Raw genomic sequence first — 27,591 nt, 5'->3', positions numbered from 1 at the left:
GGTTTCTCAAATAAGCATGCAGAGGAGATAATTTGTTTATTTAATCTCAGAAACCTGTGATTTTTGTCTAGAACGATCATGGGAATTGGGCTAAGTTGTTCAAGAGATCCGCAGTGGATTTTATAACATGATAAACTAGTCACTTTAAATCAATAACATTACTATTTTTCAGTAACCCGTGTTAAATGTGTGCTGAATATGCTACTGTAATGTACTTCCACTGTACAAACACTCCCCCTTTGTTTAAATTGGCTTATATTACAAGTCATTTAGAGTTTAACAGTTGAGTTTTATCATTTTTGACCCTATTCAGCCAAAATCAGAGTCTGCAGGAGCACTTTTAGCTTAGCTTAGCATAAATTATTGAATCAGATTAGACCATTAGCATCCCATTTAAAACTATTCAAAAGAGAGTTTCAATAATAACTTCACTTATACTTAAAGCTAATAATATTTAAAGCTTGATTCTCTTGTAGTTAAATCATGTATTAAGACTGAGAGTGAATAAAAAGTTGTGTTTTTCTAGATCGAGATGGCTAGGAACTATTCTTTCGTTCCACCGTAATAAAAACTTTGACAAAATTGACTTAGAGAATTGCAATTTTCCATTTTCTGTCAGTCTTAGTACACAATATTACTACAAAAGAGTCAAGCCTTGAATATGAACGTTATCTAAACTCATTTTGGAATTGTTTCGGGCAATATGCTAATGGTCTAATCTGATTCAATGATTTATGCTAAGCTAAGCTAAAAGTGCTCTCGCCAGAATTGAATAGATTAAAAATGAGTAAAACTCAATTGTTTAAAGGGGAGTTGTAAAATAAGCATCAAAATAAAAATAGTGCGTTCCTTTAAATGTACAGTTGAAGTCAGAATTATTAGCGCCCCTATGAATCTTTTCCTTTTTAAATATTTTTCAAATGATGTTTAACAGAGCAAGGAAATTTTCACAGTACAGTATGTCTGATAATATTTTTTCTTCTGGAGAAAGTCTTATTGGTTTTATTTCGGCTAGAATAAAAGCAGTTTTTAATTTTTTTAAAAAACATTTTAAGGTCAAAATTATTAGGACAGCACTACAACACCTGCACACGTTATCATATGTCATGGCGATCTCCTGCTTCATATGAGATCAACGATGGCGACTGCTGTAGTTATTCCAGTTGCATTATTTATTTTTATTTTTTTATATTTATCTTAAGGAAATCACTGAAGGCAACAATATTAACATGACGATATAATGTGGCAATAAGATACTGAGCATTACAGTGGCCCTATTCATCATGTAAACACACAGAAACAACATTAACATTATAGCAGACACTGTAAAAAGGTCGTTCCCAGCCACTAGACTTTCCTGACAGTGTCAGAATGTTGTGGGACTGCTGTACAGAAGTCATTATGGATTATAAATAGTAAAATTTAGCAGGTTTTTTTTTAGATTTTTCTTTTAATGCACAACGGTAAAGCACGAATGGCTTTATAAATGTATATATGCTTGTTTGTCGTACATAATACGTAATAATGAACAAAAAAAAGTACTAATTTGTGCATCTGCTGAATTCCATGTGCAGCTATGCTGCTGTTATAGCTGGTTTATTCTGTGAAACTTTCTTACCCCTTGGTTTTGAGTGTGAGAAAAATCTCAGTTTGAAGGGGTATCTAGCCCTTCCCCTTAACTAAGTTAACTAGACAGGTTAGGGTAATTAGGCAAGGTATTGTATAATGATAGTTTGCTCTGTATACTATCGAAAAAAATGTATAGCTTAAAGAGGCTAATAATTTTGACTTTAAAATGGAGTTTAAAAATTAATAACTGCTTTTATTCTAGCCGAAATAAAACCAATAAGACTTTCTCCAGAAGAAAAAATATTATCAGACATACTGTGAAAATGTCCTTGCTCTGTTAAATATCATTTGGGAAATATAAAAAAAAAGGGGGGGAAAAATCTAAGGGAGTTTAATCATTCTGATTTTACTGTAGCTGTGTTGTTTTTTCCATTACATTTGCCCATGTGCTTATTCTGTTGTTCTTAAAAATATAAAGTATGTCACTTGCTTTAGACATTTTAGACAAACAAAATGGATAAAAAGTTAGCAATAACAAAACAAAAACTATCAAAAATAATAAATCAATCAAAAGATAAACGTGTGCATATAATCGCTCTGCTTTTGTTTAGTTTTTTGCAAGACTGATTCATACATCACATCCAATCACAGAAAGAGACAAACAGACTCTTTAAATTGTCTTTCTTCTCTCCTCATTCTTTCCACCTGAGCACCCAGGTAAGAAGTGTTGAATTTCACAATACAAACCTCTCAGAGAAAAGAGAAGAGGAAAAAAAAAGCCCAAGTGAAACTAACTTTCAAATCTTTTTCCAGTTTATCTAGACATACTTTTTTCCAGTAAACTAAAATCTCCATCACTAAACGTTAGAGAGAATAATAAAAAGCACTTTGAAAGTATTGTAAAGTCTCACATTACCTTTGTCAAATGCCTATCTTGCAAGCAGGTATAGTTCCCAGAGTGATTATGTAATATTAAGCAAAGCACGTTTTATGGCTACGATCCTCTTTTGTACCAAGATTATGCCTTTTTTTATTCCCGGCAAAGAGCTTCAGGCACACAGCTCCACACTGCAGGTAAAGGAAGTTGTCATTTGAAAGCTCTTTGTACACAGTGGGTGTTCCCTTATGGAGCAACAGTTTTTCCTGCGTCGAAATTGGACAAGTAAGGGCAGAGGAGGTTTGCACAGGTGGGCGGGAAACGGGGTGGAGTGCAGACAACAAGAGCACATGCATGGGAAACAGTATTGTCTGCTTGTCTTGAGATTGTTAAAGGAAGTTTATCTAGACAGATCTTCTTTTGATGTTTAAATCATTTTTGATGAAAAAATAAATAAATAATAATAATAATAAAAAGTTTGTTAACTTGTTATTTTACCTCATTTTAACTCATTTTTTTAGATGTTGATAGTTACAATCCTTGTGTAATTTCCAGCATGGAGACTGGATGTCTGTACCTGCCGGTACAATGAGATGTCTTTGAGTTTTCATCATTAATTTATGAGAAAGACTTGTTCAAACCAATCAGCGCGCTCTATTGTGAATGAGGTGCAAGTTCATTAATATGCATGATAGCTTCAAGGACTGTTTTTATCTGTTACAGACGGCAGAGAGATGCCACATTGTGTTCCCAAGCATAATTAAAACAAGTGGAAGAAGAAGAATTGTTCGGAGACATGGGTCGTCAGTGTTGTGTTTATAAATGTGCTGCATCAAAGGTTTCGTTTTCATTTCCCCGCGATGAGAGTGCAGCTGGTATGTGGGCCCACATTTGTGGATTACAGTGGTCTGCTAACATGCGACAAGAATATGTTTGCAAGGAATATTTTTTAGCCGAGAGCTTTTCGCATCTATAAATGTTGAAATCTGGATTTGCCACTCATCTTCTTTTAAAAGGAGATGCGGTTTCAGTACGTGTTGATTGTCCTGTCTCTACAGATTTGGTAAGTGTGTGATTAGTGTCTTTGTTTATGTTTATTTAGATGCCAAAGTTAGTTTGTATCGTCAGCAGTGCTCTTTCAGTTTTTAAAGACAGACCTTCGTCAAAATAATTTATTTACTAAGTTTACAGTAATATGACTACAATATTATGGACTGAAAGATCCGCTGTAAATGCTGATCTCCGAATGTAAACATCTAAACACTGCAATCAAACTATTACTGCCGTTTAAAATTTTCACCGCATTTTCTGATAGGATAGTCTTTACACACACAGCTGTTTGACGCTATTCTCTGCACCTACCCAGTGTTTGCATCTACCAAGAAATGCTGAGTTTTTTTCCTCCACCTGCGGTATCAAATTCCATTACAACTACACTCCCCCAGCAGTTCCTCGCATCCAATGTCTCGTTTGTCACGAGGGGCATGCATGAAATGTTCCTGGATGAAAGTGAAAGTGCCAAACTGCAGTTAAAGTCAACAAATTAGGAATAAAACACCCGAAATTAAATGAAAACCTGGAAGAAATGTGTATAGCATGTTGAAGCAATGATATTAATCAAATTATGTGCTATAACATGTAAAACAGGATCATGAAAGAAACACAACTTATGTAAACGGCTTCATCATATTATTGTCTTATTCTGATTAATGCAAAAAATTTGATTACTGATGTAAATGTAGTCACCAGAGATGTAAAGTAACGAAGTAGAACTACTTCACTACTGTACTTAAGTACTAAAAGGCTGTATCTGTATTCTGCTGTTGTTTTCTCCTACTTCTACTTTTATTTCAATACATAAACTCCCCTTTTCATGCAAACCCTTTCCTCTTTCGCCTCTCAACTCTGCCACTTAAACAAAGCTGGACTTACCCACTTTCCTGACCTTTTTAAATCTAGAAGTGTGAAAACACTTCTGAGACGGGGGGTGGGGGGGTGGGGTTCATGGCCCTTTATGTCAGCTGTTTTTATTGTGTCAGTTTTTTAATTAATATTTAATCTTTATAGTATGTAAGTAATATTGTTAATTTAAAGTTTGGAAAAATCCATACATAGAAATTCTTTTAGAAAAACATACAGTATAGTACAACGCAGCTAAAAAAAACATACCTCTTTTATTACGTCTTTTCAGACACTTCTCACAAAACACAATTAACTTAATGAAACACTCATTACCCCATGCGTACAGTTATTTACTGTGTTTTTATAATGAAAAAGTAGTGGGTATTTGGCTGTGAAGGCAACTGAAAACATAACAAAGACATTTTACTTTAAAAAAGCAGCAAACAAAGTTTTATTAATAATTATTGCATGCGGGGAGCAGGAATTACACTTATTATAAGCCACACTTACATGCTATTTTAGACCAAATATTCAAAGTAGCATGGTAAACAATATAGGGAGCGCATAACAGGTTGACATTGTTCAAAAATGAACCAATGTAAATATAAAACCAACTTCAGATCAGTAAAGCAGGCTAGGCGGAGCAGCGCTATTTACTGATGTTTTGTTGGTAAACTAAATAAAAATCGACATTATCGATGCTGCAAAAGGTCCCTTGAGAAACTGAAAATAGTCACATTAATCTTTCACCAAAAGATTTCAATGGCTGAACAACACTTCTGTGCATATAACCCATTCAGCTTTGCATCACTAAAATAGTTTTAAAAGATAACACTTCCAAAAGAAATACTTCACCATAGTGTCATCCTTCCTCCAGTGTGCAAATTAACTCCCATATTGATTCAGGTTTGTAAACTTTTGATTTAGCATTCATTTTTAGCGCTGTCAGTCGTATCCATGCTAACGCGGCGGATGTGCGTGAACAGAGGTGCACAGTTGAGTTAAGTTAGCAGTTCGCCACTTTACAATAGACTTACTGTATTTACATTGACAGCACCATTTTGTTGTATATGTATTTACAGTGCATATCTGTCAACCCTCCAGTTTTCCCGGGATTTTCCCGTATTTTACAGTTCTATCCCACTATTATCCCGTAAAGGTATTATCCGATATTCATTGGGAGGGTGCTATCGCAGATGGACCTGTCAGACGAACACCGCTCACTTTAACATTAATTTTGGCCAATAACTGTGCTTATCACTGGGTGACAAGCTGTTATAATACACTGAAAGCATTATGTAAATAATATATATAATATGTAAACAATATAACTTATTTCTAAGACAACAACAAACTCTGTACCGCATCGGATGTCAATCCCTCGCTGTAAATGCTAGCGCTCCTTTTTTCTGCAACCTCGCTGCGCGCACCTTGAATGTTTACAAACTGGTTATTCTTCTATACAATCCTCATATTCACCTTATTCTCAGCTGTCGAGCGGGCGCTGCCATTTGAATCTTTTTGTCTCGCGACTTCCGGTCACATTCACTTCCATTCATTTTTTGACGTTAACAACTGCTCGTTACGCTGCTTGATGTTGCAATTTAATATTTTCTTATTATATTATGCTACTTGGTCTGTGTAGTCATGCAAACATTTGTTTGTTGAGCAAGTAGTTTGGCCATTTTCTGCCGTTTATTATTCCTAGTCATTTCTCCCATAGGCGACTGAATCGGAAGTTCTAAGACAATCGCGAAAACAGGCGCACTTCTGCATTTTAGAATAAGGTCAATAGCGGTGCGTGACTGTCAGCTGACACACTCTACAGTGATAAATAGACGCTGTTTCCAAAACGGATTCTATACGCGCGATTTGAAGTGGAGAGAAAGTTTGGGTTTTGCATGCATGTTTAAACAGACATATAGACCTTTTTTCTTAAAAAGCAAAATTACCCGTTGCGTATGCGCAAGGAGAATGCTAAGAACTTTTGGTAGGCAGCTGATGCGTATAAACCGTCACAATTGGACAGCTTTGAAATTATTTTAATCTTTTAAACCAATTTAATCTATTTTACCTGCTTTTATTATCTTTGAACTAATTCTGTTGTAGATCAACGCCACCTCCTGGGCTGATTATTTTTAAAAATGCGATCTAATAGGATGGAAAACAGCTGCTGTGAGGCATTTTCCACTCGTGGTCAGACGGCATCTTCTGCAGTTTAAATGAAGCCTCGTCATCGCTAAAGTCAACATTTTCTCTTTATTTCAAATATATAACCAGCCCAAACAAATATAATTCAACAAAATGTTTGACACACACACATAGCCTATTGTACTGTCCCACTGACACACTGATTTAAAAATATGGGCTAGTGTCATTTTAAAATGAAAGAAAAACACAAACCGTGGTAAATACAACACGTTAATTGAAACATAAACGGCTCGCGATTAGAAGGAACATGCAAATCAGCCAGCGGAGTATCAATAACAGACTTTTATTGGTCTTTTTTGTGAAGTATTGTGTGCGTTTGTGTGCACATGTGTGTGTGTGTGTGTGTGTGTGTGTGTGTGTGTGTGTGTGTGTGTGTGTGTGTGTGAAATACACACACACACTGTATTTCTGACGGCAGACACGAGAACTGGGAGAACGTTTTTCTCTCGCGCTTAAATCACATCTGACAGATTATAACGGCTGTAACACACACTTTTCAAAGTTGTGTGTCACAAGAACACTTCGTAATCTATTAAAACGCTATTGAAACCCGTTTTCGGAGTGCAAATTACCTATTGTAAATGCTGTAAACGGAAGTTCTAACCATATCAGAAGACGCTGGTCGCTATCGTGCCCTTCATGCAGCAGCCAAGAAAAAGGTCCATACAAATAATTAATAACAGTAATACTAAATATGTCGATCTTGGTGGGTTTTTTGTCCTAAATGACAATAAACAGTTAGGAAAGCAATCAAATGCTTTCATTATAACGTCAGACGTGAGCATTTATAAACCTCTGTTATTTAATATAATCAAAATTCAGAGAGATTTATTTATTGCTCTTTAATCAGAATGTGTAAGTTATACAGAGAAGAAAAGATTATGAGATTTGATAACTTGATTATATCTCTTTATAATAGCTATTAATGTTAGTAAGCTGAACTGTTTGCTAATTTATTTGCTGCTAATGTATAATATATATATTTTTTTAATAATTAAAATAAAACATATTACTGACAGTTAAACTGCCTGTTTACAATGAAACAGCTCCAGAACAACAAATTTTGTAATTTTTCTATTTTTTTTATTTTTTTTGGGGGGGGGGTGTGGAGGATATCCCTTATTATGGTGGTGAGCATATCTCTTATTTTCACATCCCAATGTTGAAAGGTATGTCACAGTGTTGTATAGAATTTACAGCATTGCATCTACAGTGTAGTCATTTTCACATTGCAACTTTAAAATACAGTAACACACTGCATAAAGGCCCTACAATAAAATACAGTTCATATTACAGTTAAATAGTGTGTCATTTACAAAAATCGTTAAGTGTATAAATTATATTTAACTCCATTTTATGCTTATAAATTGCATCATGAAGCTGAACATGTTGCAACTCTTAAAGGGATTGTCATAATTTACTCACCCTTCAAAACCTATTTGAGTTTCTGTCTTCTGTCGAACATGAAAGAAGCGATGTTGAAAAAGGCACCCATTGACTTCCATAGTATTTTTGGTCTCTATTATGCAAGTAGTATATCAAAATATCTTCCTTTGTGTTCAGCAGAGGAAAGACATTCATAAAGGTTTAAAAACCACATGAGGGAGAATTAACCATGAGGTAATTTTTTTACTTTTCTGGGTGAACTATCCCTTTAAATTTGTGTTGGTTGGGTAAATGGGTTAAAGGTAAATCAGTTACTTTCTAAAAACATTAAATGGTGTTGTGCAATGGCGGTTATATGAATATAATGACTAATCTTCCTCTCTTCAATGAAAGCCACCAAATGTGTGGTCTTGCTATTCATCATATTTCACGCGAACTCATTCAGAAGGGACTGTCCGCTGCACATTCATAAATCAACACAAAAAGGGTTCAAAGTCCTTTGAAGCAACTTCTCATAACTGCACTTGATATTTTATTACCCTGCTAAGTAATTAAAAGGTTACTAAATGAGCTAAGTGTTGTGTTTTACTAGACTCTAAGTCTTGTAAGAAGTTGAGAAAGGCAAAGAAGCATTGATACTTTCATTAGCATCTACTGTGACAGATACTGTAAATCCTGAATCTGTTAAAAGTATCATTTTCAAGGCTGTACTCAAAACTGACTATTGGTGAAACTGGTGAATGTCATGTAAAATTCAATACAAAAGCAACATTAAAATAGTATCAATTTCTAAGTGGTAATTGCTTCTACACCAAATAATTGTCAGTGGCCTTCTTATAAATACTGTATACTAAAATTAAGGCAGCAAGAGTTTTAAGAATTTTTTTTTAAGGCAGGACAAGTTTTTACACATTTTTGTGTAAAACAAATTTTAAAACATTTTTAGTGTCGGCAGATAAAAAAAACTCACTACAATGTCACAAATATTGCAGCTGTTGGACAACATAATGCACTTTTGGGTTTTTTGGTTAGTCATGAATGCAGTTGTTTAGATTGCAACTATGCAGTTAATTTATAAGGATAGTGCCTATTTTAAATATACAAATAATTTCAGAAATTCAGCAGTTCGGTGGCCATCAGCCTGTCATGCTGTGTTCACACGCGGCATGCGCAAATAAATCACACTATTCACATGTAAATAGACAAGTGAACATTTTGAGTTTTTACTTCATGCATCAAATTCGCTTTACAATAGACACAGATTCGCATGCAAGGCTTCTGTCTGCCTGGTGACTCTGGGTTGGTTGATAAATGGCTTACATGGATTTTATTGAGATAGTAACTGTGCTTTATGTGCCTTGGGAAGGCTGAAAAACAGCGTAGATTCATTCGGCGCCATGTCTTGAGTCCATTACATCTTTACAGCTTTTCATTAATTCCTCCAGAAACTGTGCCTGGATGATTGAAGGTTTGGTTTTCTGTTTTATATAAATGTTTATGCAGTCGAACTGTTGTATAAAAGCAATATCAAACTCGTAGCAGTGTGATATGGCTGTACATCGGCACTGCTGAGCAACTAAAGCACTTGAGGCAACGAACGCTCCCCACCAGTGCCAATATACAGCCATTTTGCACACACAAACACACACACACACATACATACATACATACATACATATATATATATATATATATATATATATATATATATATATATTTTTTTTTTTTTTTTTTAAATATTTTCCAAATGATGTTTAACAGAGCAAGGAAATTTTCACAGTATGTCTGATCATATTTTTTTTTCTTCTAGAGAAAGACTTATTTATTTTATTTTGGCTAGAATAAAAGCAGTTTTTAAAAAGATATTTCAAGGTCAAAATTATTAGCCTCATTAAGTTTTTTTCGATACTCTACTGAACAAATCATAGTTATACATTAACTTGCCTAAGTACCCTAACCTGCCTAGTTAACCTAATTAACCTAGTTAAGTCTTTAAATGTCACTTTAAGCTGTATAGTAGGGTTTGTTATGGCAATGATAAAAAAAAAAAAATCAGGTATTTGAAATAAGTTATTAAAACTATTATGTTTAGAAATGTGTTGAAAAAAATCTCTTTTCTTTAAAGAGAAATTGGGGAAAAAATAAACAGGGGGGCTAATAATTCTGACTTGAACTGTATATGTACAGGTGTGTGTGTGTGTGTGTGTGTGTGTGTGTGTGTGTGTGTGTGTGTGTGTGTGTGTGTGTGTGTGTGTGTGTGTAATAAAACTATTTTATTTATTATTATTATTATTATTATTATTATTATTATTATTATTATTATTAGGTTTTGTTTGTTTGTTTTTCACATTAGAGCTGTTGGTAAAAATTGTGACTGGAGTTTAAGAGTTTAAGTTTAGTTCAAGAAAAAATATTAAATAATAATAAATTAATTAAAATCAATTAACTTAAACATTTTTACAAAGGTTTAACATAAAACAATTAAGTTGTCTCAAAAATAAACTTTATATTAGTAAGAATTGTGTTGGTCGACCCATATTCAATAAGTAGTTTAAACAAGTAGCAAAGGTAATTTTTGAGTGTTTCAAAAGACTAATTTACCAAATGTAGGGATAAAAATGTAATAAGATAGAAAAGTTCTTTGCAGGACTTTGAAAGTTCCAGTTGCCATCCACTGGCTAAAAGCTAAAGCGTATCCAAGTCTCTGCAAGTCTTTGCATTTGCAAAAAGAACATCTTTGTGCTCTTGTATTTACCAACCACTCTCAATTATTCATATTATCTTACCTCAGACGGCCAGCTGCTCCGTCTGCGTTCAGCTCTCCTCATCTGCCCTCAGCACAACCTCGTCTCTGCCTGCAAGAAATCACATGCGAGTCTCAATGAGGAAGAAAACCATCCCTCGCTCAAACGTAAACAGCATGGGTGTTTCCTTGACTGCCACTGCGAGTAAACAGCCCCGCAAGAATCCACAGAAAACTACAATCTGACCTTAATATGGCTTTCGTGATCCGCCTTGGGAAAGAGCTGAATAAAGATGCTGACTGTGTGTGTTTTGAATTTTAATGGTCGGGATTGATCTAAGCACATTAGAGTAACAAAGAAACAGGTTTTACAACCTTGTAAAAGGAGCTGTGTTGCTAAACAGAGAGCTCTAATGAGAGGAAAGTGGTTAAAAAAGGATGGAGCATTTGAAAACTGAGACAAATATACTAATTGCTTGACTATGACAATGGTGGACAATGACAATGTTAACTAAGAGTAAAGTTCGTAGACAAGCTTTATGGTGGCTTGAGAAAGCCTAATCTGAAAGTGTGAAGTATTTTTAAAGTTTAACTAATTGAAGTAGCTTTTAAGACGTTTGAAACAGTTGGTATAGATAAATAACTACATATATGTTAGCATGTTTCTAGTATGGATTGGCATGTCTCTTGCTAGGCGGTGGATATAGTGTTCTGAGCTGTTGCTAAGTAGTCGCTAGGCGGTTGCTAAAGTGTTTTTAGTGGTTGACTATTATTTTTTAATTTTATTATAATACTGTACAGTAGGTGAGAGTTCAAAGTGGCTATTAACGCCGCAGCATGTACCGCCGCCGTTTGAAATAGGTGCCGCTCTGTTTTTAGTGTATAACCGCAGTTTGTGAATGAGCCGCTAGGGGGCGCAAAGGGACGGGATGCGAGCGGACAGAAATAGCCCATACAGCAGCTACTGTGCTTGTAAATGATATTAAACAATAAGTCAAAGCATTATAATTCCTGGTCTGCAGGTAGGCTATACAAAATTAAGCAATGACATAATATGATCATTTAAGATCAAACAGGCTGCAAAAGTCAGCAAAAGAAAAAAACATTTGCAATACTTGCATATGTACTTGCATATGTAGTGCTTTATAATTAATATTTTGAATAGGGGTTGACCTTTAAAAAAAGGTTCTTTAGAACTTTAGCGGACCATAAATAGGATAGGATAGGATAGGATAGGATAGGATGGGATAGGATAGGATAGACTTTATTTGTCCCAGAGGAAATTTGTCTTGGGCAAAAAGGTGCTAAAACATTGCTCTAAATAGACAGTAAAAATAAATAAAACAAAACAATTAAGAACAAACAGTTAAGAACATACATTGTTTACAGAATCAGACCGTATATAAGTATAAATATATAAAACACAGAACGCAGTCAAGTGCTAACATACTACTGGAACAGTGTTATTGGTAGAGTTCAACAGTTTTATCGAGGTAGGAACAAACGAGAGCTTCAGTCTATTAGTTTTACACATTGGCAAATCCCTAATGATAGGATATCTTTAAAATCCATGCTTCTAATATCCAAAATATTGTGGTCTTGAGTTACAGAAGGCTAGCATCTTTTTTTATTTGATTTATTTGCATCAGATATATTCTCTAATAAAAGCCAGTGCCAATATTTCCATGCTCAATATTATTACTGCTGTTTTCATAAAAGGGGCAAAGAAAACGTTCGTACAAAAAAGTTCTTTTTCTTGCTAGTTCAGTTAGACTTAAAGCATAACCGAGTGTATTTACTTGAGATAGATACTCCGCAACAATGGAAATTTTGACAACAGCTTTAACCACCTGTAACCACCGTGTGGCAGAGACAGCGCTTCAATTATGAGTCCATTCAGCATGCTTCTACCTATCCCAGCTTCTGTTACTACATGTACAAGTTAATCAATGATGAAGACTGTTTGAATTTTATTTTTTGTTCTATGACGAGCTTGGTTAGCCTACCTTTGACTGGACAGTTCTCGCGGTAATACTAAAATAAGGAACTGTCCTGGGAAAATTAGCAAATCTGATCACCCTTATAGGTGACTAAGGCCGTACTCACACTAGGTACAGTTGCCTCAAACCGGGCCAAAGCACGCTTGTCCCCCCTCCCGTCTCCCACTCACACCACCATCAAACTCTGCACGCTTACGTCATCGCTGCTGTGCTGTTCAGTGAGAAGCACTCTCACTCAGCAGCACAGTGGAGATTTCTCTAGTTATATCGTTTCAGTCGTTTGATATGCAGTGACATGCAGTCAAATATTTCGCCAAACAGTCCTTAGAGATGCGGTGACACGCAGGCAGATATTTCACAGAACAGATCCGCCCCTTTTGGCACTCATAAACAGTCATAAAGCTCTCGTGCTGCAGGAATGAGGAGGTCTGCTGAAGCCGCGCAGCTGTCGTGCTGTGAGGAGTTCTCGTCTTTAATAAACTATGGTAGTTTGTGTTCACTGATAAGTAAGAATGATTAATAAATCCATATGAACCAGATTATAAAAGTCACGTCTCGCTTTCAGTTTCGGGCTTTGGCGCGTTTTGCACTCACACACAAGCGTACTGCGCCAAAGCCCAAGTGAACCGCACTCAGGCACACCTCTTCCAACCGGGCCAGGGCCGGCCAAGTGAACCGTGCTTGAGCCGGATTCAGCGCACTCACACTTCTCAAACGATCCGGGAAACGGGCCTGGGCACGGTACGGATGGCATAGTGTGAGTAGGCCCTAAAACAGGGCTAACAAGTCTCAGTTTAGCACAGGCGTCATTATTTTTTAACAGCAGCGAACCATAAGAAATACTTCACATTATCAACGAGAGAAAGCATAACGCAAAGAGGCGTTTCCCGCATCATAGCGCAAATTAATTCATTAGCTTCAGCCCCACCTAGCCCTTATGTTAATCCTGCCCTGCCTATTAGACAACCCGAAATCACCTACTACTCTGTAGGTATTGCATTTGAATTTGAATGTTCTAGCCGACCGTTAGAAAAGTGCGTTCTATACAGTATGAATATGAGCAGTATGAATGGAACTTGGAAGTACTACAACAGCCATTTTGGCATGGTCACGTGACCTACCTGCGTCAGTTGCGTCATCCCATTAATGAACTCTCTCGCGGGGCATCATGAGATAGCGCATAGTGCATAGGATGCGCACGTTAGAATCTCACCGGAAGTAGTAAGTCATCCGGGTACTTCTCACATACTGATTTTCGAATTCTATGAATTCGGACATACTACTCAGCTCGCATACTGATTTTAGCGTACTATATAGTATGGAAGTATGCGGTTTCGGACTAAAGTCCCTTTAAGGCAAGTCATTTCACTTGGCGGCCATCTTTAAAACGCCTCTGGGGTAGTATAATTGCGCATTCTGTTTGAATGGGAAAACATCAAATTCACCAAAACTGCTTGCGGAACAACGAATAACCAATAAAACTAATAAACAACTGTATATTTAGTTTAATTTCTAAATGTTCGTATAACATAGAATCTGCAGAAACTCAGGTCTGGTCTGAGCCCTTCCTCTGGAGAATTGTCATTCTATTGACCTTATTCTAAAATGCGGAAGTGCGCCTGTTTTCGCGATTGTCTTAGAACTTCCGATTCAGTCGCCTATGGGAGAAATGACTAGGAATAATAAACGGCAGAAAATGGCCGAACTACTTGCTCAACAAACAAATGTTTGCATGACTACACAGACCAAGTAGCATAATATAATAAGAAAATATTAAATTGCAACATCAAGCAGCGTAACGAGCAGTTGTTAACGTCAAAAAATGAATGGAAGTGAATGTGACCGGAAGTCGCGAGACAAAAAGAATTCAAATGGCAGCGCCCGCTCGACAGCTGAGAATAAGGTGAATAGCGATCGCTGATTGGCTCCTGTATTAGAAGGCAGCTTTATTAGCCATATCGTGATCGCTGATTGGCTGCTGTACTAGAAGGCATGGCTTTATTAGCCATATTAATAGTTACAATTTTCCCCATTTAAAAGTATACTAGTGACATGTCTTGTGTATTCTATAATCTTTGTTTCGGACGCAGCCTATGAGAAACGCTAAATATATTCATAGGACTGGCAGAGAAAAGGAAACATGAAGTATCACATTGCTATGCCAACCGTTGCGCTCTGGAACGAACAAGCAATTTTGAATGAGTAAATAAAAAAAAAAAAAAACTGTAAGTAAAAAAAAAAATACTCAATTGTTTTGTTTTAAATACTCAATAATTTTTAATGAGCTGCAGCGTACACACGACAGGTATTGGTCAAATAAAAAAGGTGAATATTAAGAAAAAAGTGAATCCATTTTTTGCCAGAGGAGATTTGAGGTAAGTTGTTACATTAGCACTCATTTCCTATAAACATATTAATAAACATTTATTCATGAATATTAACAAACAGGAAGTGCATTTTCAGATTGTCAATTTTAAGATTACAAGGATAAACTATTTTTGCACAGACGAATTGTTCCCCAACTAGCAATGTGAGCTAAGAACATCAATACGGTTAAAAATGTGTACTTTACAAATGAAGGAAAATGTTTTAGTTTGAAATTCACATAAAGAAATAGTTTTTTTTTTTTAAATAAACCTAAAATAAATGGAATGGATCGGACAATTGAACAGATCATTATAGACTCACGTCAAGTTTCAGCCCATAGAAAAATCATCCTTTGAAGCAAGCACTCTTTTGTATTTTTCTTAGAGTCACTTTTAACAATTACACCGTGATTTTGCCAGTTCGTGACAGGAAAACTCGATCTCTGGTCACTAAGCGCCTGTCACCAACCGGCCAATCGAGGGCTCTTGAGAGCGTCACGTGACTAAACACGGAAGAGATAGAAGCGTGCACAGTTATGAGAGTGAGCTAGTCTAATAACGTTCATTTTAACAACAACCGTCTTCCATATTTTGCAAAATGAAAAACATAAACTGCTAGCACATACACGTGCCCTCTAAGGAGCTGTTGAAAGTTTTACGAACGGAGCGATGCCTCTTGTTCCTGCGAACCAGCCGCAGCTGATCCGCTCCTGTCAGAAGGATGAATACTACCAGAACAACCTGACAAACAACGCCAATGAGCTCTTCCACACCTTTGCTGGTAAAACACTCCCAGGCACACTAATATTATGTTTTCAAGTTGGTTATAGGGCAAAATTTTGTATTTATGGTCTCTGGCTTATTGTTTAGCTAGCAATTAAAGTTACATCTGTTTTGACTCGCTGGACCATGTGCACTTGGAAAGAGTATCACAAATTTGGATGTTTATTTCTTAATTTGATATTATAACTATGGTATTAGGTGACCAACTTTGACAGTAAAGTTTCAATAAACAGTAAATGTGACCCAATCGACCACAGAATGTGTCTTTAGGGTCAACATTGTATTCTATATAGTAAGTACAACATTGTTGACAATCAAATATATAGTGCTAATGTTGTTTTGAAGTCATACTTGCATGTGATTTGTGGACTGAATATTCAAAGTACCATGGTAAACAATATAGGAAGCATGCGACAAGTTGTCAATGAATGAATATGTGACTATTAAACCAACTTTACCTTAATATATTTAAAGTATAATATAGAGACCTTCCAACTGTTCAAAAATGAACAAATGTGTGAATATTAAACCAAATGTATGTCAATTACTTCTGTTTTGAATCGCTGGTATGTGTGCACTTGGAAAGAGTAGCATAAAATTGGATGTTTATTTGTTAATTTGATATTATAACCATGATATTAGGTGACCGACTTTGACAGTAAAGTTTCAATAAACAGTAAATGTGACCCTGGACCACAGAGTAAGTCTTTAGGGTCTTTTTAGTATCTGGACACTATTGAGGCAAAGTTGCTTTTTTTTTAGTGGCACATTCAGACTTTTTTCTTAATAATATAATTTCAGAAAATTATTATTTGCTATTTCTATGTTTAGAAATCATATTTGCAGTCAATGAGTAATAAAGTACAACATTGTTGACAGGCAAATAAATAGTGCTAATGTTGTTTTGAAGTCATACTTGTATGTAATTTTGGACCGAATATTTAAAGTACCATGATAAACAATATAGGGAGCATGTTACAAGTTGTCAGTGAATGAATATGTGAATATAAAACCAATTTTACCTCAATTACATCTGTTTTGACCTCAATAAATGCATGATTAATTAGTTTGCCATTTAGAGGTCATATTGGGAGTAAAGAGTTTTTGTACCTTATTAATGTATTTTTTTATTTTAAAGTGTAGTAATTCATTCATTCATTCATTTTCTTTTTGGCTTAGTCCCTTTATTAATCAGGGGTTGCTACAGCAGAATGAATCACCAACTTATCCAGCATATGATTTTATGCAGCGGATTGCCTTCAAGCTGCAATCCAACACTGGGAAACACCCATACACACTCTTTCTCACAAAGTGGGGTATTTAGCTTATTCAATTCACCTATAGCGCATATTTTTGGACTGGGGGAAACCGGCGCTCCTGGAGAAAACCCATGCCAAAACATTAATAATAATAATAAAAATAATAATAAAAATAGTACTAAAACTACACTAAAATGCTTACTTCATTCATTCATTTATTTTCTTTTGGCTTAGTTTCTTATTTGCCAGAGGGCACCACAGCGTAATGATCGCAGCGGATGTCCTTCCAGCTGCTACCCAGAACTAGAAATCGTCAGCTTTATACTACCATCATAAGTTTTGAATACTTCAGCTCATCCATGGCATGAAGATGATTTGTGTAGGCGCAAACACAATATTAATTCATTTTCCACTGCACCATGACTTTAAATTTTATACTGTACACTACTTACACTATCTGTTAAGTGACAGGACTTTTGTCTAAGCAAAGTCAGACCTTACTGTCCTAATTAAATCATTAAAAATCAAGGCATGATCATATTTTATTTTGGTAAAATAAGTGTAATCTAGAGGCCTTTGCCTTTCATATTAGCCACTTCTGATACCAAATGATCAACTAGAAGTCTAGTTATCACTTGTAGTTCTCAAAACTTGGATAGGCAACAAGACTTTTGTCAGGTAGTCTATATAGTGAGTACATTTTTATTTTGGGGCAACTATCCCTTCAGTCACCATTTTTTTTTTAAAGAGCTATTTCTTCAAACCTTTCCTTTTTTGTTTCCTCAAGGTTCCAGACGTTGGCTTCAGTGGAGAAAGGAAATTGAATTATTATCTGATCTGACCTACTATATCCTAACAACTTTATCAGGTACTGTAAGTTGTGATTTTTTAATTGTTGTTTTGCATTGTATTGTTTTGTATGTTACAGCCTTATTCCAAAATGGATTAAATTCATGTATTTCCTCGATTCTACACACAATACCCCATAATGGAAATGTGAAAAAATAGTTTTTTAAATTGTTGCAAATTTATCACAGATAAAAACCCTGAAAAATCACATGTACAGAAGTATTCACAGCTGTGAAGCGCCAAAATAAGCTCAGGTACATTCTTTTTGCACTGATCATTCTTGAGATGTTTCAGCAGCTTAATTGGAGTTCACCTGTGATAAATTCAGTTGATTGGACTTGATTTGAAAAGGCATACACCTGTCTATATAAGGTCCCAGGGTTGACAGTGCATGTCAAAGCACAAACCAAGCTGAAGATAAAGGAATTATCTGTAGACCTCCGAAAAAGAATTGTCTCAAGGCAGAAGGCAGGGGAAGGTTACAGAAAAATTTCTGCTTCTCTGAAAGTTCCAATGAGCACAGTGGCCTCCCATCATCCGTAAGTGGAAGAAGTTTGGAACCACCAGGACTCTTCTTAGAGCTGGCCGGCCATCTAAGCTAAGTGATCAGGGGAGAAGAGCCTTAGTCAGGGAGGTGATCAATAACCCGATGGTCACTCTGTCTGAGCTCCAGCGTTCTTCTGTGGAGAGAGGAGAACCTTACAGAAGGACAACTATCTGTGCAGCAATCCACCAATCAGACCTGTATGATAGAGTGGCCAGATGGAAACCACTCCCTGCCTGGAATTTGCCAAAAGGCATCTGAAGGACTCTCAAACTATAAGAAACAATATTCTCTGGTCTGATGAGACTAAAATTGAACTCTTTGGAGTGAATGCCAGGTGTTACGTTTGGAGAAAACCAGGCACCGCTCATCACCAGGCTAACACCATCCCTACAGTGAAGCATGGTGGTGGCAGCATCATGCTGTGGGGATGTTTTTCAGCAGCAGGAACTGGAAGACCAGTCAGGTTAGAGGGAAAGATGAATGCAGCAATGTACAGAGACATCCTGAATGAAAACCTGCTTCAGAGTGCTCTTGACTGGGGTGATAGTTTATCTTCCAGCAGGACAATGACCCAAAGCACACCGCCAAAGTATCAATGGAGTCACTTCACAACAACTCAGTGATTGTTTTTGGGTGGCCCAGCCAGAGTCCAGACCCAAATCCTATTGTACGTTTATGGAGAGATCTGAAAAGGGCTGTACACCGTTGCTTCCCATCCAACCTGATAGAGCTTAAGAGGTACTGCAAAGAGGAATGGGCAAAAATTCCCAAAGACAGGTGTGCCAAGCTTGTGGCATCATATTCAAAAATACTTGAGGCTGTAATTTCTGGCAAAGGTGCATCAGCAAAGTATTGAGCAAAGGCTGTGAATACTGATGTACATGAGATTTTTCAAGTTTTTTATTTTTAATAAATGTGCAACAATTTCAATTTCCTTTTTTTCACATTGTCATTATGGGATATTGTGTGTAGAACTTTGAGAAAATAAATAAATTTAATCCATTTTGGAATAAGGCTGTAACAAAAAATGTGGAAAAAGTGAAGCGCTATGATACTTTCCGGATGTACTCTAGATTAACTGAGAAATTGATAAAAATATGCATTTTCAATATGGGGTGTACTCATTTATGTTGAGCACTGGATATTGCAGAATAACAACAGTTTTTACAATATCGTGCTCTCCTAATAGCATCTATATTGTTGTCCGTTTCATTCAGGATATCAGACTCTGGGTGAGGAGTACGTCAGCATCATCCAGGTGGACCCAAGCAAAAGGCGAATCCCTTCACGAATCCGCCGGACGGCACTTATCTGCTTTCACACGTTTGTGCCTTATCTTTTAGACAAGGTCTTAATCTGTGTTGAGAATGAGCTGGAAGCTGAAGCACCTCAGAACACACGCAGAACCTGGAACCCGTTATCACACATGCGGTTCTGGATCCAGAGAGCTGTGGGGCTGCTTACGGAGTCTCAGAGGAAGTCTTTGATTCCGCTTGTGTTTGCCCTGCAGCAGGGAATCACACTGCTGTACAGGCTACATGTGGCGCTCTTTTACACCACTGGAGCCTTTTACCACATTGCTAAAAGAGCTGCAGGTGTTCGTTATGTAAGTGTCTGTTCTTTTATTATTCAAATTTTTCAACCGGGGAGTAAGATAATAATTTATTATCTCACATGCTGTATTAAAGGGACAGTTCACCCAAAAATTTACATTTTTTCTTTATTTACTTGTTCCAAGACTATTTGAGTTTTCTCTGTTGAACACAAGAGAGATATTTTGAAAAAATGTTGGAAACCTGTAACTATTGACTTCCATAATAGGAAAAAAATGCTATGCAAGTAAAGAGTTACAGATTTCCAATGTGTAAGATATTTGAATAGTTAATGTCCATTAAGATAAATAACTAGCTTTAGCCTCAGACATCACCATCAACCACGGGTAAATAAAAAAAATTGGTTAAAGTCCATTCTGCAATATTTTGAAGAATGTTGGAAACCTGCAACCATTGACTTCAATAGAAGAAAAACAAATGCTACGAAAGTCAGTGCTTACAGCTTTGCAGCTTTCTTTAAAATGTCTTCATTTGTGTTCAAAAGTAGAAAGAAACCACTTCAGGGTGAGAAAATAGTGAGCAAATCTGGGTAAACTATCACTTTAAAGTGTGTTATTTTACCTTAATTATTGTAATGTGGAAGCAAGATATTTGAATAGTTAATATCTTTTAAGGTAAATAACTAGCCTTAGCATCAGACATGACAATCAACCTCTGGTTGAAGGTATGATTTATTCACACGAAAAAAAAAATATCCAAGTTTTAAATTTTTATTATCTGATTGGTTGCGATCTGTGAGATTTGTGTTAGTTATTTAGTGCAAAAAAGATATTTTGAATATATATGTCATTGAATATATTTATATATATATATATATATATATATATAATTTTTTTACTGTTTTTACTTTCTTTTTAAGATTTTACCGTTTTTACTGTATAGTCTTTTAACGATTTTACTGTGTTTTTAGAATTTTATTGTCTTTACTTTATCGTATTTTTAGGATTTTACTGTTTTTATCGTCTTTTTACAATTTTATCGTCTTTATTGTCTTTTTAGGATTTTACCGTCTTTACTTTATCGTCTTTTTATGATTTTACTGTCTTTATCGTCTTTTTACGATTTTATCGTCTTTACTTTATCATCTTTTTACGATTTTACCGTCTTTATCTTTTTTTTTACAATTTTATTGTCTTTACTTTATCGTCTTTTTACAATTTTACCGTCTTCATCATCTTTTTATGATTTTATCGTCTTTACTTTATTGTCTTTTTACGATTTTACCATCTTTATCGTCTTTTTACTATTTTATCGTCTTTACTTTATCATCTTTTTACGATTTTACCGTCTTTATCATCTTTTTATGATTTTATGGTCTTTACTTTGTCTTTTTACGATTTTACCGTCTTTATCTTTTTTTTACGATTTTATCGTCTTTACTTTATCGTCTTTTTATGATTTTACCGTCTGTTTTGTCTTTTTATGATTTTACCATATTTACTTTATCGTCTTTTTACGATTTTACCGTCTTCATAGTCTTTTTACGATTTTAGTGTCTTTACTTTTTTTGACAGCAGCATGTCAGTACAATTATAAAAGAAAATTTGCACAAAATGTTTACTTTAGTGCATCGCGTCATCAGCTGCTAAAAAATCTATTCAATTTGGTGCAGAACTAGAGAAAGAGGTGCGTGGTGCTTGCAGAGTGCAGTGGTCTCAAACCCTTGAGCCACAGACCGGCACCGGTCTATAGATCAGTTGGTAAGCGGTCGCACATAAAAATCATTAATTATTTTCCTTTTATTTATAGTCTTAGTCTGAACGATTATTTATTTTGAAAAATGACCATATTCTCTTGTTACATCTCGGTCACTTGAGTGCCAAAATTTAACCCACAGGCTAGCAAAATTAGTAAGAACTGCAGCACGACGCGCTTACATATTCCAGGGGTCCCCAGTTGAAAACATCTTAACTTTTTCAGGATGCTGCACCTCGAGTCACGTGACAAGAACCGACTGATCAGCTTCAAATTTTGTACGGAATATGATTTTGTTGAATGAATATGACTCTGCCTCGTCTTCGAACCGTGCTGTGCTGTAGATGCTTAATTTGGCCAACTGTTTATTATGGTGGTAGTTGGAGAGACAATTTTTTCTGAGGTGGTACTTGGTGAAAAAAGTTTGAGAACCACTGGTTTAGAGATTTAAATTGTCTACTCTGCGTAACTGTGAGTATGTTTTGTTTAGCTAAGAGTGGGAAATGCGTCCGGCGATGACCCCAGGATCAGTCACAGTTACCGTCTGCTGGGTGGCCTGTCTGTTCTCCAGCTGGCCATCACTCTCACACTGCAGTTCAACAACCTCAGGCAACGACAAAGAGCTCGGCATGAATGGAAACAGCACAGAAACCTTCTCCCCAGGTGTACAGCTCTGCACATAAAGCACTGCATGTTGTCTGATGATTCAACCTTTCATATTCCTACAGTTTTTTTATTAACTGTAAAAAATGCTTGGTTCCACACAATTTATTTATGTTGTCCCAAAACAAATCGATTAAGTTAACAAAAAAAACATCAAACTAAAACTGATAAATGTGATAATACTTTTCAGTTATGGACTTAAGCAAATATACAGTGCATACGGAAAGTATTCATAGCGCATTTCCACATTTTTTTGAAGTTACAGCCTTATTCCAAAATGGATTAAATTAATTTATTTCCTCAAAATTCTACACGCAATACCCCATAATGACAATGTGAAAAAATATTTTTTTAATTGTTGCAAATTTATTTTAAAATAAAAAACCTGAAAAAAAAATCACATGTACAGAAGTATTAACAGCCTTTGCCGTGAAGCTCTAAATTGAGCTCAGGTACATTCTTTTTGCACTGATCATTCTTGAGATGTTGCAGCAGCTTAATTGGAGTTCACCTGTGGTAAATTCAGTTGATTGGACATGATTTGAAAAGGCATACACCTGTCTATATCAGGTCCCTGGGTTGACAGTGCATGTCAAAGCACAAACCAAGCATGAAGACAAAGGAATTGTCTGTAGACCTCCGAAAAAGGATTGTCTCGAGGCACAAGGCAGGGGAAGGTTACAGAAAAATTTCTGCTTCTCTGAAAGTTCCAATGAGCACAGTGGCCTCTATCATCTGTAAGTGGAAAATGTTTGGAACCACCAGGACTCTTCGTAGAGCTGGCCGGCCATCTAAGCTGAGTGATCGGGGAGAATAGCCTTAATCAGGGAGGTGATCGATAACCCAATGAAAGGGTTGGGTATCGTTTTTTTTTTACGTTTTTTTTTTTCGATACCGGTGCTAAATCGATACTTTTAAAATGATACCGGTGCCTGAACCGATACTTTTGAGCCACAAAATTAGGGTGGATGACTCTAGAAAAATCTTTTATTTAACAAAATCTTTAAAAAAAAATCTTTTATCAGAACAATATAATTTAGACATGCTCCAACTCTACCTGTTTTTAAAAAGCGTTTGAAACACCATCTTTGTTCTTTAGTATTTGAGCCTTTTTAATGTTGAGGGATTTGCCTTATGTTTTAATTGTTATTTATGTGATGTAGATTTCATGTTTAGTATTGATTGTGTTCAGCACTTTGGCCAACGTTGTGTTGTAAAAAATGTGCTATATAAACAAACTAAACTAAACTAATTAAAGTTTTAAGTAAACATCAATTCAAATTTTATATATTTAAATTACATTAATATATTGTCTTTGATGGAGTGAATGCCAGGCGTTACGTCCGGAGAAAACCAGACACCGCTCATCACCAGGCTAACATCATCCTTACAGTGAAGCATGGTGGTGGCAGCATCATGCTATGGGGATGTTTTACAGCAGCAGGAACTGGAAGACTAGTCAGGATAGAGGGAAAGATGAATGCAGCAATGTACATCCTGAATGAAAACCTGCTCTTGACTTCAGACTGGGTCGACGGTTCAACTTCCAGCAGGGCAATGACCCAAAGCACACCGCCAAAATATCAATGGAGTGGCTTCACAACAACTTGGTGAATGTCCTTGAGTGGCCCAGCCAGAGCCCAGATCTAAATCCTATTGAGCATCTCTGGAGAGACCTGCAAATATCTGTACACTGTCGCTTCCTATCCAACCTGATAGAGCTTGAGAGGTACAGGAATGGGCAAAAATTCCCAAAGACAGGTGTGCCAAGCTTGTGGCGTCTTATCCAAAAAGACTTGAGGCTGTTATTGCTGCCAAAGGTGCATCAACAAAGTATTGAGCAAAGGCTGTGAACACTGATGTACATGTGATTTGTATATATATATATATATATATATATATATATATATATATATATATATATATATATATATATATTTATTTATTTATTTATTTATAAATTTGCAACAATTTCAAAAAATCTTTTTTCTTTTTTCTCATTTTCATTATGGGGTATTGTGTGTAGAATTTTAAGGTAACAAATGAATTTAATCAATTTTGGAATAAAGCTGTAATATAAACAAATGTGGAAAAAGTGAAGTGCTATAAATAATTTCCCTGAAGTGCTATGAATAATTTCCGGATGCACTGTATATATGATCAAATTTTTTTCTTCCTTCTGTTATTGTGTGTTTTTATTTTCCAGCCAATCAGAATCTATATTTTTTTCATCTTCTTTTTTAATTACTGACCATTGTATTTTTTTATCATCTTTTCTGAAGTCCTTAAATGAATCGTTTGTTATTTAATGCTTTCTCTCGTTACTCATTCGCCGTTTTTCTCTTCAGTCATCAGGTCAGTCAGTCGTCGTCTCGCACTTCACGCTGTATCTTGTGTTTGGAGGAGCGCAGAAACACCACCAGCACTCCCTGCGGCCATCTTTTCTGCTGGGAGTGCATTACCGAGTGGTGCAATACCAAGGCAAGACCTTCATATAGCTGTGAAGTGATGCTGTGAAGTTTAACATTACCGATGTCTGATCAGTTTTTTTTTTCTTGGTTTCTTTCATCGTAGAATGAATGCCCGCTGTGTCGAGAGAAATTCCAGCCTCACAGATTGGTTTATTTGAGAAGCTACAAGTAGACCTTGAGGTGATCGTGATGGAAATTTGACTCTGTTGCTTTTTCACATTCTCTCAGGGATTGCAAAACAGACAGTAATTTAAGGATTTCATGATTTGGGAATTATTAAGTGTATTGTTTTGTGCAAAACAAGACACTTTTACACATTTCAATCTGATACATTTTCTTTTAATTATGTTTAATTTTGTAATTATGCAGATGTTTACTGTAAAAAAAAAATGCACACATTTTCTTCAACACAATTGTTTCATGTTGTCTCAATGCAAATCAATAACACCATCTTAATCCTTCTTACAATTTTAAGTTGATTGAATATAAAAACATTTAAGTTGTCCCTAAAAACGCACTGTGAACTGTATTGTTTCAAACTAAAAAAAAACTGTGTGCTGTGTTCTGTTGGGGATGTTTTCATTCCCTCTGGGGTGATTTTGTGTCTTAATTTGGCCACAACTTTCTCTCCGTTTTAGCAAATGGAATTATTTTTGCAAAGCCATGAAACCAAATAATCATGCATTCTTGGTTGTTGCCGTTTTTATCTTTTGGGAAGTGGTAAATTATATACTTTTTTATAATTAGTTTTTCGGAGGTTTTCACTTTTTATTGGGACAGGATAGTGGCAGGGTTAATAGTGCCAACCAATGGACAACAGTTAAAATTGCACATTTTACCTGTGTCCCAACGGAGAAAACCACCAACAATCAAGAATGTATGATTATTGGGTGTCTAGGCTTAAATAATGTCTTTTATAATGAAAGTCAATGGGGTAAAAACAGCCTCGAACATAATGAAAGGGTAGTCAATTTGAACAATACACAAGGGTTAAATAATGGAATTATTTTAGGTGACAAATCTAATTTTAATGCAGATTTTAGAAAAATAATTTGAGAATTTTCAAAGACTCAACAATACACTCTGGGCGAATTGACTACCCTTTCATTATGTTCGGGACAGTTTATGCCCTCATTGACTTCCATTATAATTAAATGCTTTGATCGCAAAGGCATGAAACCAAATAATCATGCATTCTTGATCGTTGTTGTTGGGTTTTTTTTTGGGATGTGGTAAATTATATATATATATATATATATATATATATATATATATATATATATATATATATATTTTTTTTTTTTTTTATTTTTTTTATGATTGTTATTTGGAGGTTTTCACCTTTTATTGGGATAGGATAGTGGGAGACAGATAGGAAAGCATTCAGAGCAGAGAAAGGGTTAGGATCAACATAGAACATTGAGCCGGGAAGCCAACGCAGGTCGCCGAGAGCACCATGGTGCTATATGTCGGCGCACTTAACCACTAGGCTATTGGTGCAACATAAAATTTGTATTTTTGTTGCTGATCATCAGTTGTGGTGAAAAAAAAAATCTTAGTTTTTGGCTTTTATATGAAGTTATATAGAGTTTAGTGTGTAAGAGAGAGACACATTTGCACACTTACCTTGATATGTCAGAAAAAATCCAAATAGGCAACTGAGCTCTCAGAACATAGTAAACATAGTAAATGTATTTATGCACACACACACTATAATCTGCTGTTTTACTCCATTGAACTCCATATTAAAGCCAGTGTCCTAACAGAGAAAACCACCAACAATCAAGAATGTATGATTATTCGGTGCCAAGGCTTAAATAATGTCTTTTATAATGGAAGTCAATGGGGTAAAAACAGCCCAGAGCATAACGAAAGAGTAGTCGATTTGAACAATACACAAGGGTTAAATGGGTAGTTTGAACAAGCAGCAAAAATATGTCTAGAGTGTGGTAATTGTAGCATTCCTTAAATAAAATTGTTTATTCTTACAGAACATCCGTTGATCAAATCTACCTAGCACATCTTACATGGCAACAAATAAAACAGCAAGTTTGTTCATGATTGAAATTCTGGACTTCATTTATGCTTTTATTGGACACTCTGCATTTTCCGTCAAGTTTTGTTCATTGGGTTCTGTTTATAGACCTAAAAATGTAAAACTAATCTTTCTAAAATACAAGAGTGGTGTGATTATTTTTGTTTACACTACAGTGTCTGAAGCAATAGTCTGGGATGTCTACTTAAAGACTCTTTCTGTGCTGTCATATCCTGCACCAAAGGGTTTAGCAGTTCTTGATAAGCACTCATTGTCACTATTGTAAACAAAGAAACAGCTTTTTTTTCTTTCACAGGGGGATTTTCTGTCCAGATAAACCAGTAAATAAAGCAGCACACTATCTCCTGGAAATCCAGTAGAATTCATTAAATTAGGTGAAGAATATTTACATTTTTTTTTCACATCTTGTGTCTTAATGTACAGTCAGTGATGGGGGAAAATGGTGTTATAAATAAATGGCATTACTAATAGAAATGATTTTTACGAGTAATCCAATAAATGACTGTTTTTCCCTGTTAATGTTTCTGACACTAATATGTGGTGTTATAATTGATATATAATTTGCAGTTGAGCTCACTGAAGTGTTCATCTGAGTTGGCTC

At 35.7% G+C, this 27,591-nt stretch overlaps 3 protein-coding genes across 8 annotated transcripts in view; 2 read left to right on the top strand and 1 right to left on the bottom strand.

Moving 5' to 3' along the window:
• plch2a (phospholipase C, eta 2a) overlaps nucleotides 1-15,514 on the bottom strand; it is a 297,121-nt gene extending 281,607 nt beyond the window's left edge. For 3 of the 4 annotated variants that reach the window (XM_073909056.1, XM_017357540.4, XM_073909047.1), the window contains exons 1-2: nucleotides 15,377-15,514; nucleotides 10,732-10,800 (exon numbers count right to left, since the gene is read on the bottom strand). The gene's annotated coding sequence lies outside the window, so the exon portion shown is untranslated. Of the gene's footprint in view, nucleotides 1-2,485; nucleotides 2,668-10,731; nucleotides 10,801-15,376 lie in introns of those variants that run through there. The other variant, NM_001347692.1, reaches the window with a different exon arrangement.
• Nucleotides 15,515-27,341, top strand: pex10 (peroxisomal biogenesis factor 10). 3 transcript variants are annotated; one of them, XM_073909355.1, is made up of 7 exons: nucleotides 15,515-15,835; nucleotides 17,884-17,964; nucleotides 19,710-20,098; nucleotides 22,291-22,463; nucleotides 24,812-24,944; nucleotides 25,038-25,114; nucleotides 27,286-27,341. In XM_073909355.1, the coding sequence occupies exons 1-6, from the start codon at nucleotides 15,724-15,726 to the stop codon at nucleotides 25,104-25,106; spliced, it is 957 nt and encodes a 318-aa protein (XP_073765456.1). In that variant the 5' UTR covers nucleotides 15,515-15,723; the 3' UTR covers nucleotides 25,107-25,114; nucleotides 27,286-27,341.
• LOC101884100 (uncharacterized) overlaps nucleotides 27,286-27,591 on the top strand; it is a 55,583-nt gene continuing 55,277 nt past the window's right edge. The window contains exon 1 of the mRNA XM_009304264.5: nucleotides 27,286-27,364. The gene's annotated coding sequence lies outside the window, so the exon portion shown is untranslated. The remainder of the gene's footprint in view (nucleotides 27,365-27,591) is intronic.

This window comes from Danio rerio, chromosome 8, assembly GCF_049306965.1.
Source record: "Danio rerio strain Tuebingen ecotype United States chromosome 8, GRCz12tu, whole genome shotgun sequence".
Taxonomy (NCBI): Eukaryota; Metazoa; Chordata; class Actinopteri; order Cypriniformes; family Danionidae; genus Danio; species Danio rerio.
The sequence above is the reverse complement of the archived record's forward strand: the minus strand, read 5'-3'. Positions and strand labels throughout refer to the sequence as shown.

What these genes read in the sequence shown, in the direction of transcription:
- pex10 (XM_073909355.1), top strand. Translation starts at nt 15,724, where the DNA reads ATGCCTCTTGTTCCTGCGAACCAGCCGCAGCTGATCCGCTCCTGTCAG. An exon ending in TATCCTAACAACTTTATCAG is followed by an intron (nt 17,965 to 19,709) that starts GTACTGTAAGTT and finishes CGTTTCATTCAG; the next exon opens with GATATCAGACTCTGGGTGAG. An exon ending in CCGAGTGGTGCAATACCAAG is followed by an intron (nt 24,945 to 25,037) that starts GCAAGACCTTCA and finishes CTTTCATCGTAG; the next exon opens with AATGAATGCCCGCTGTGTCG.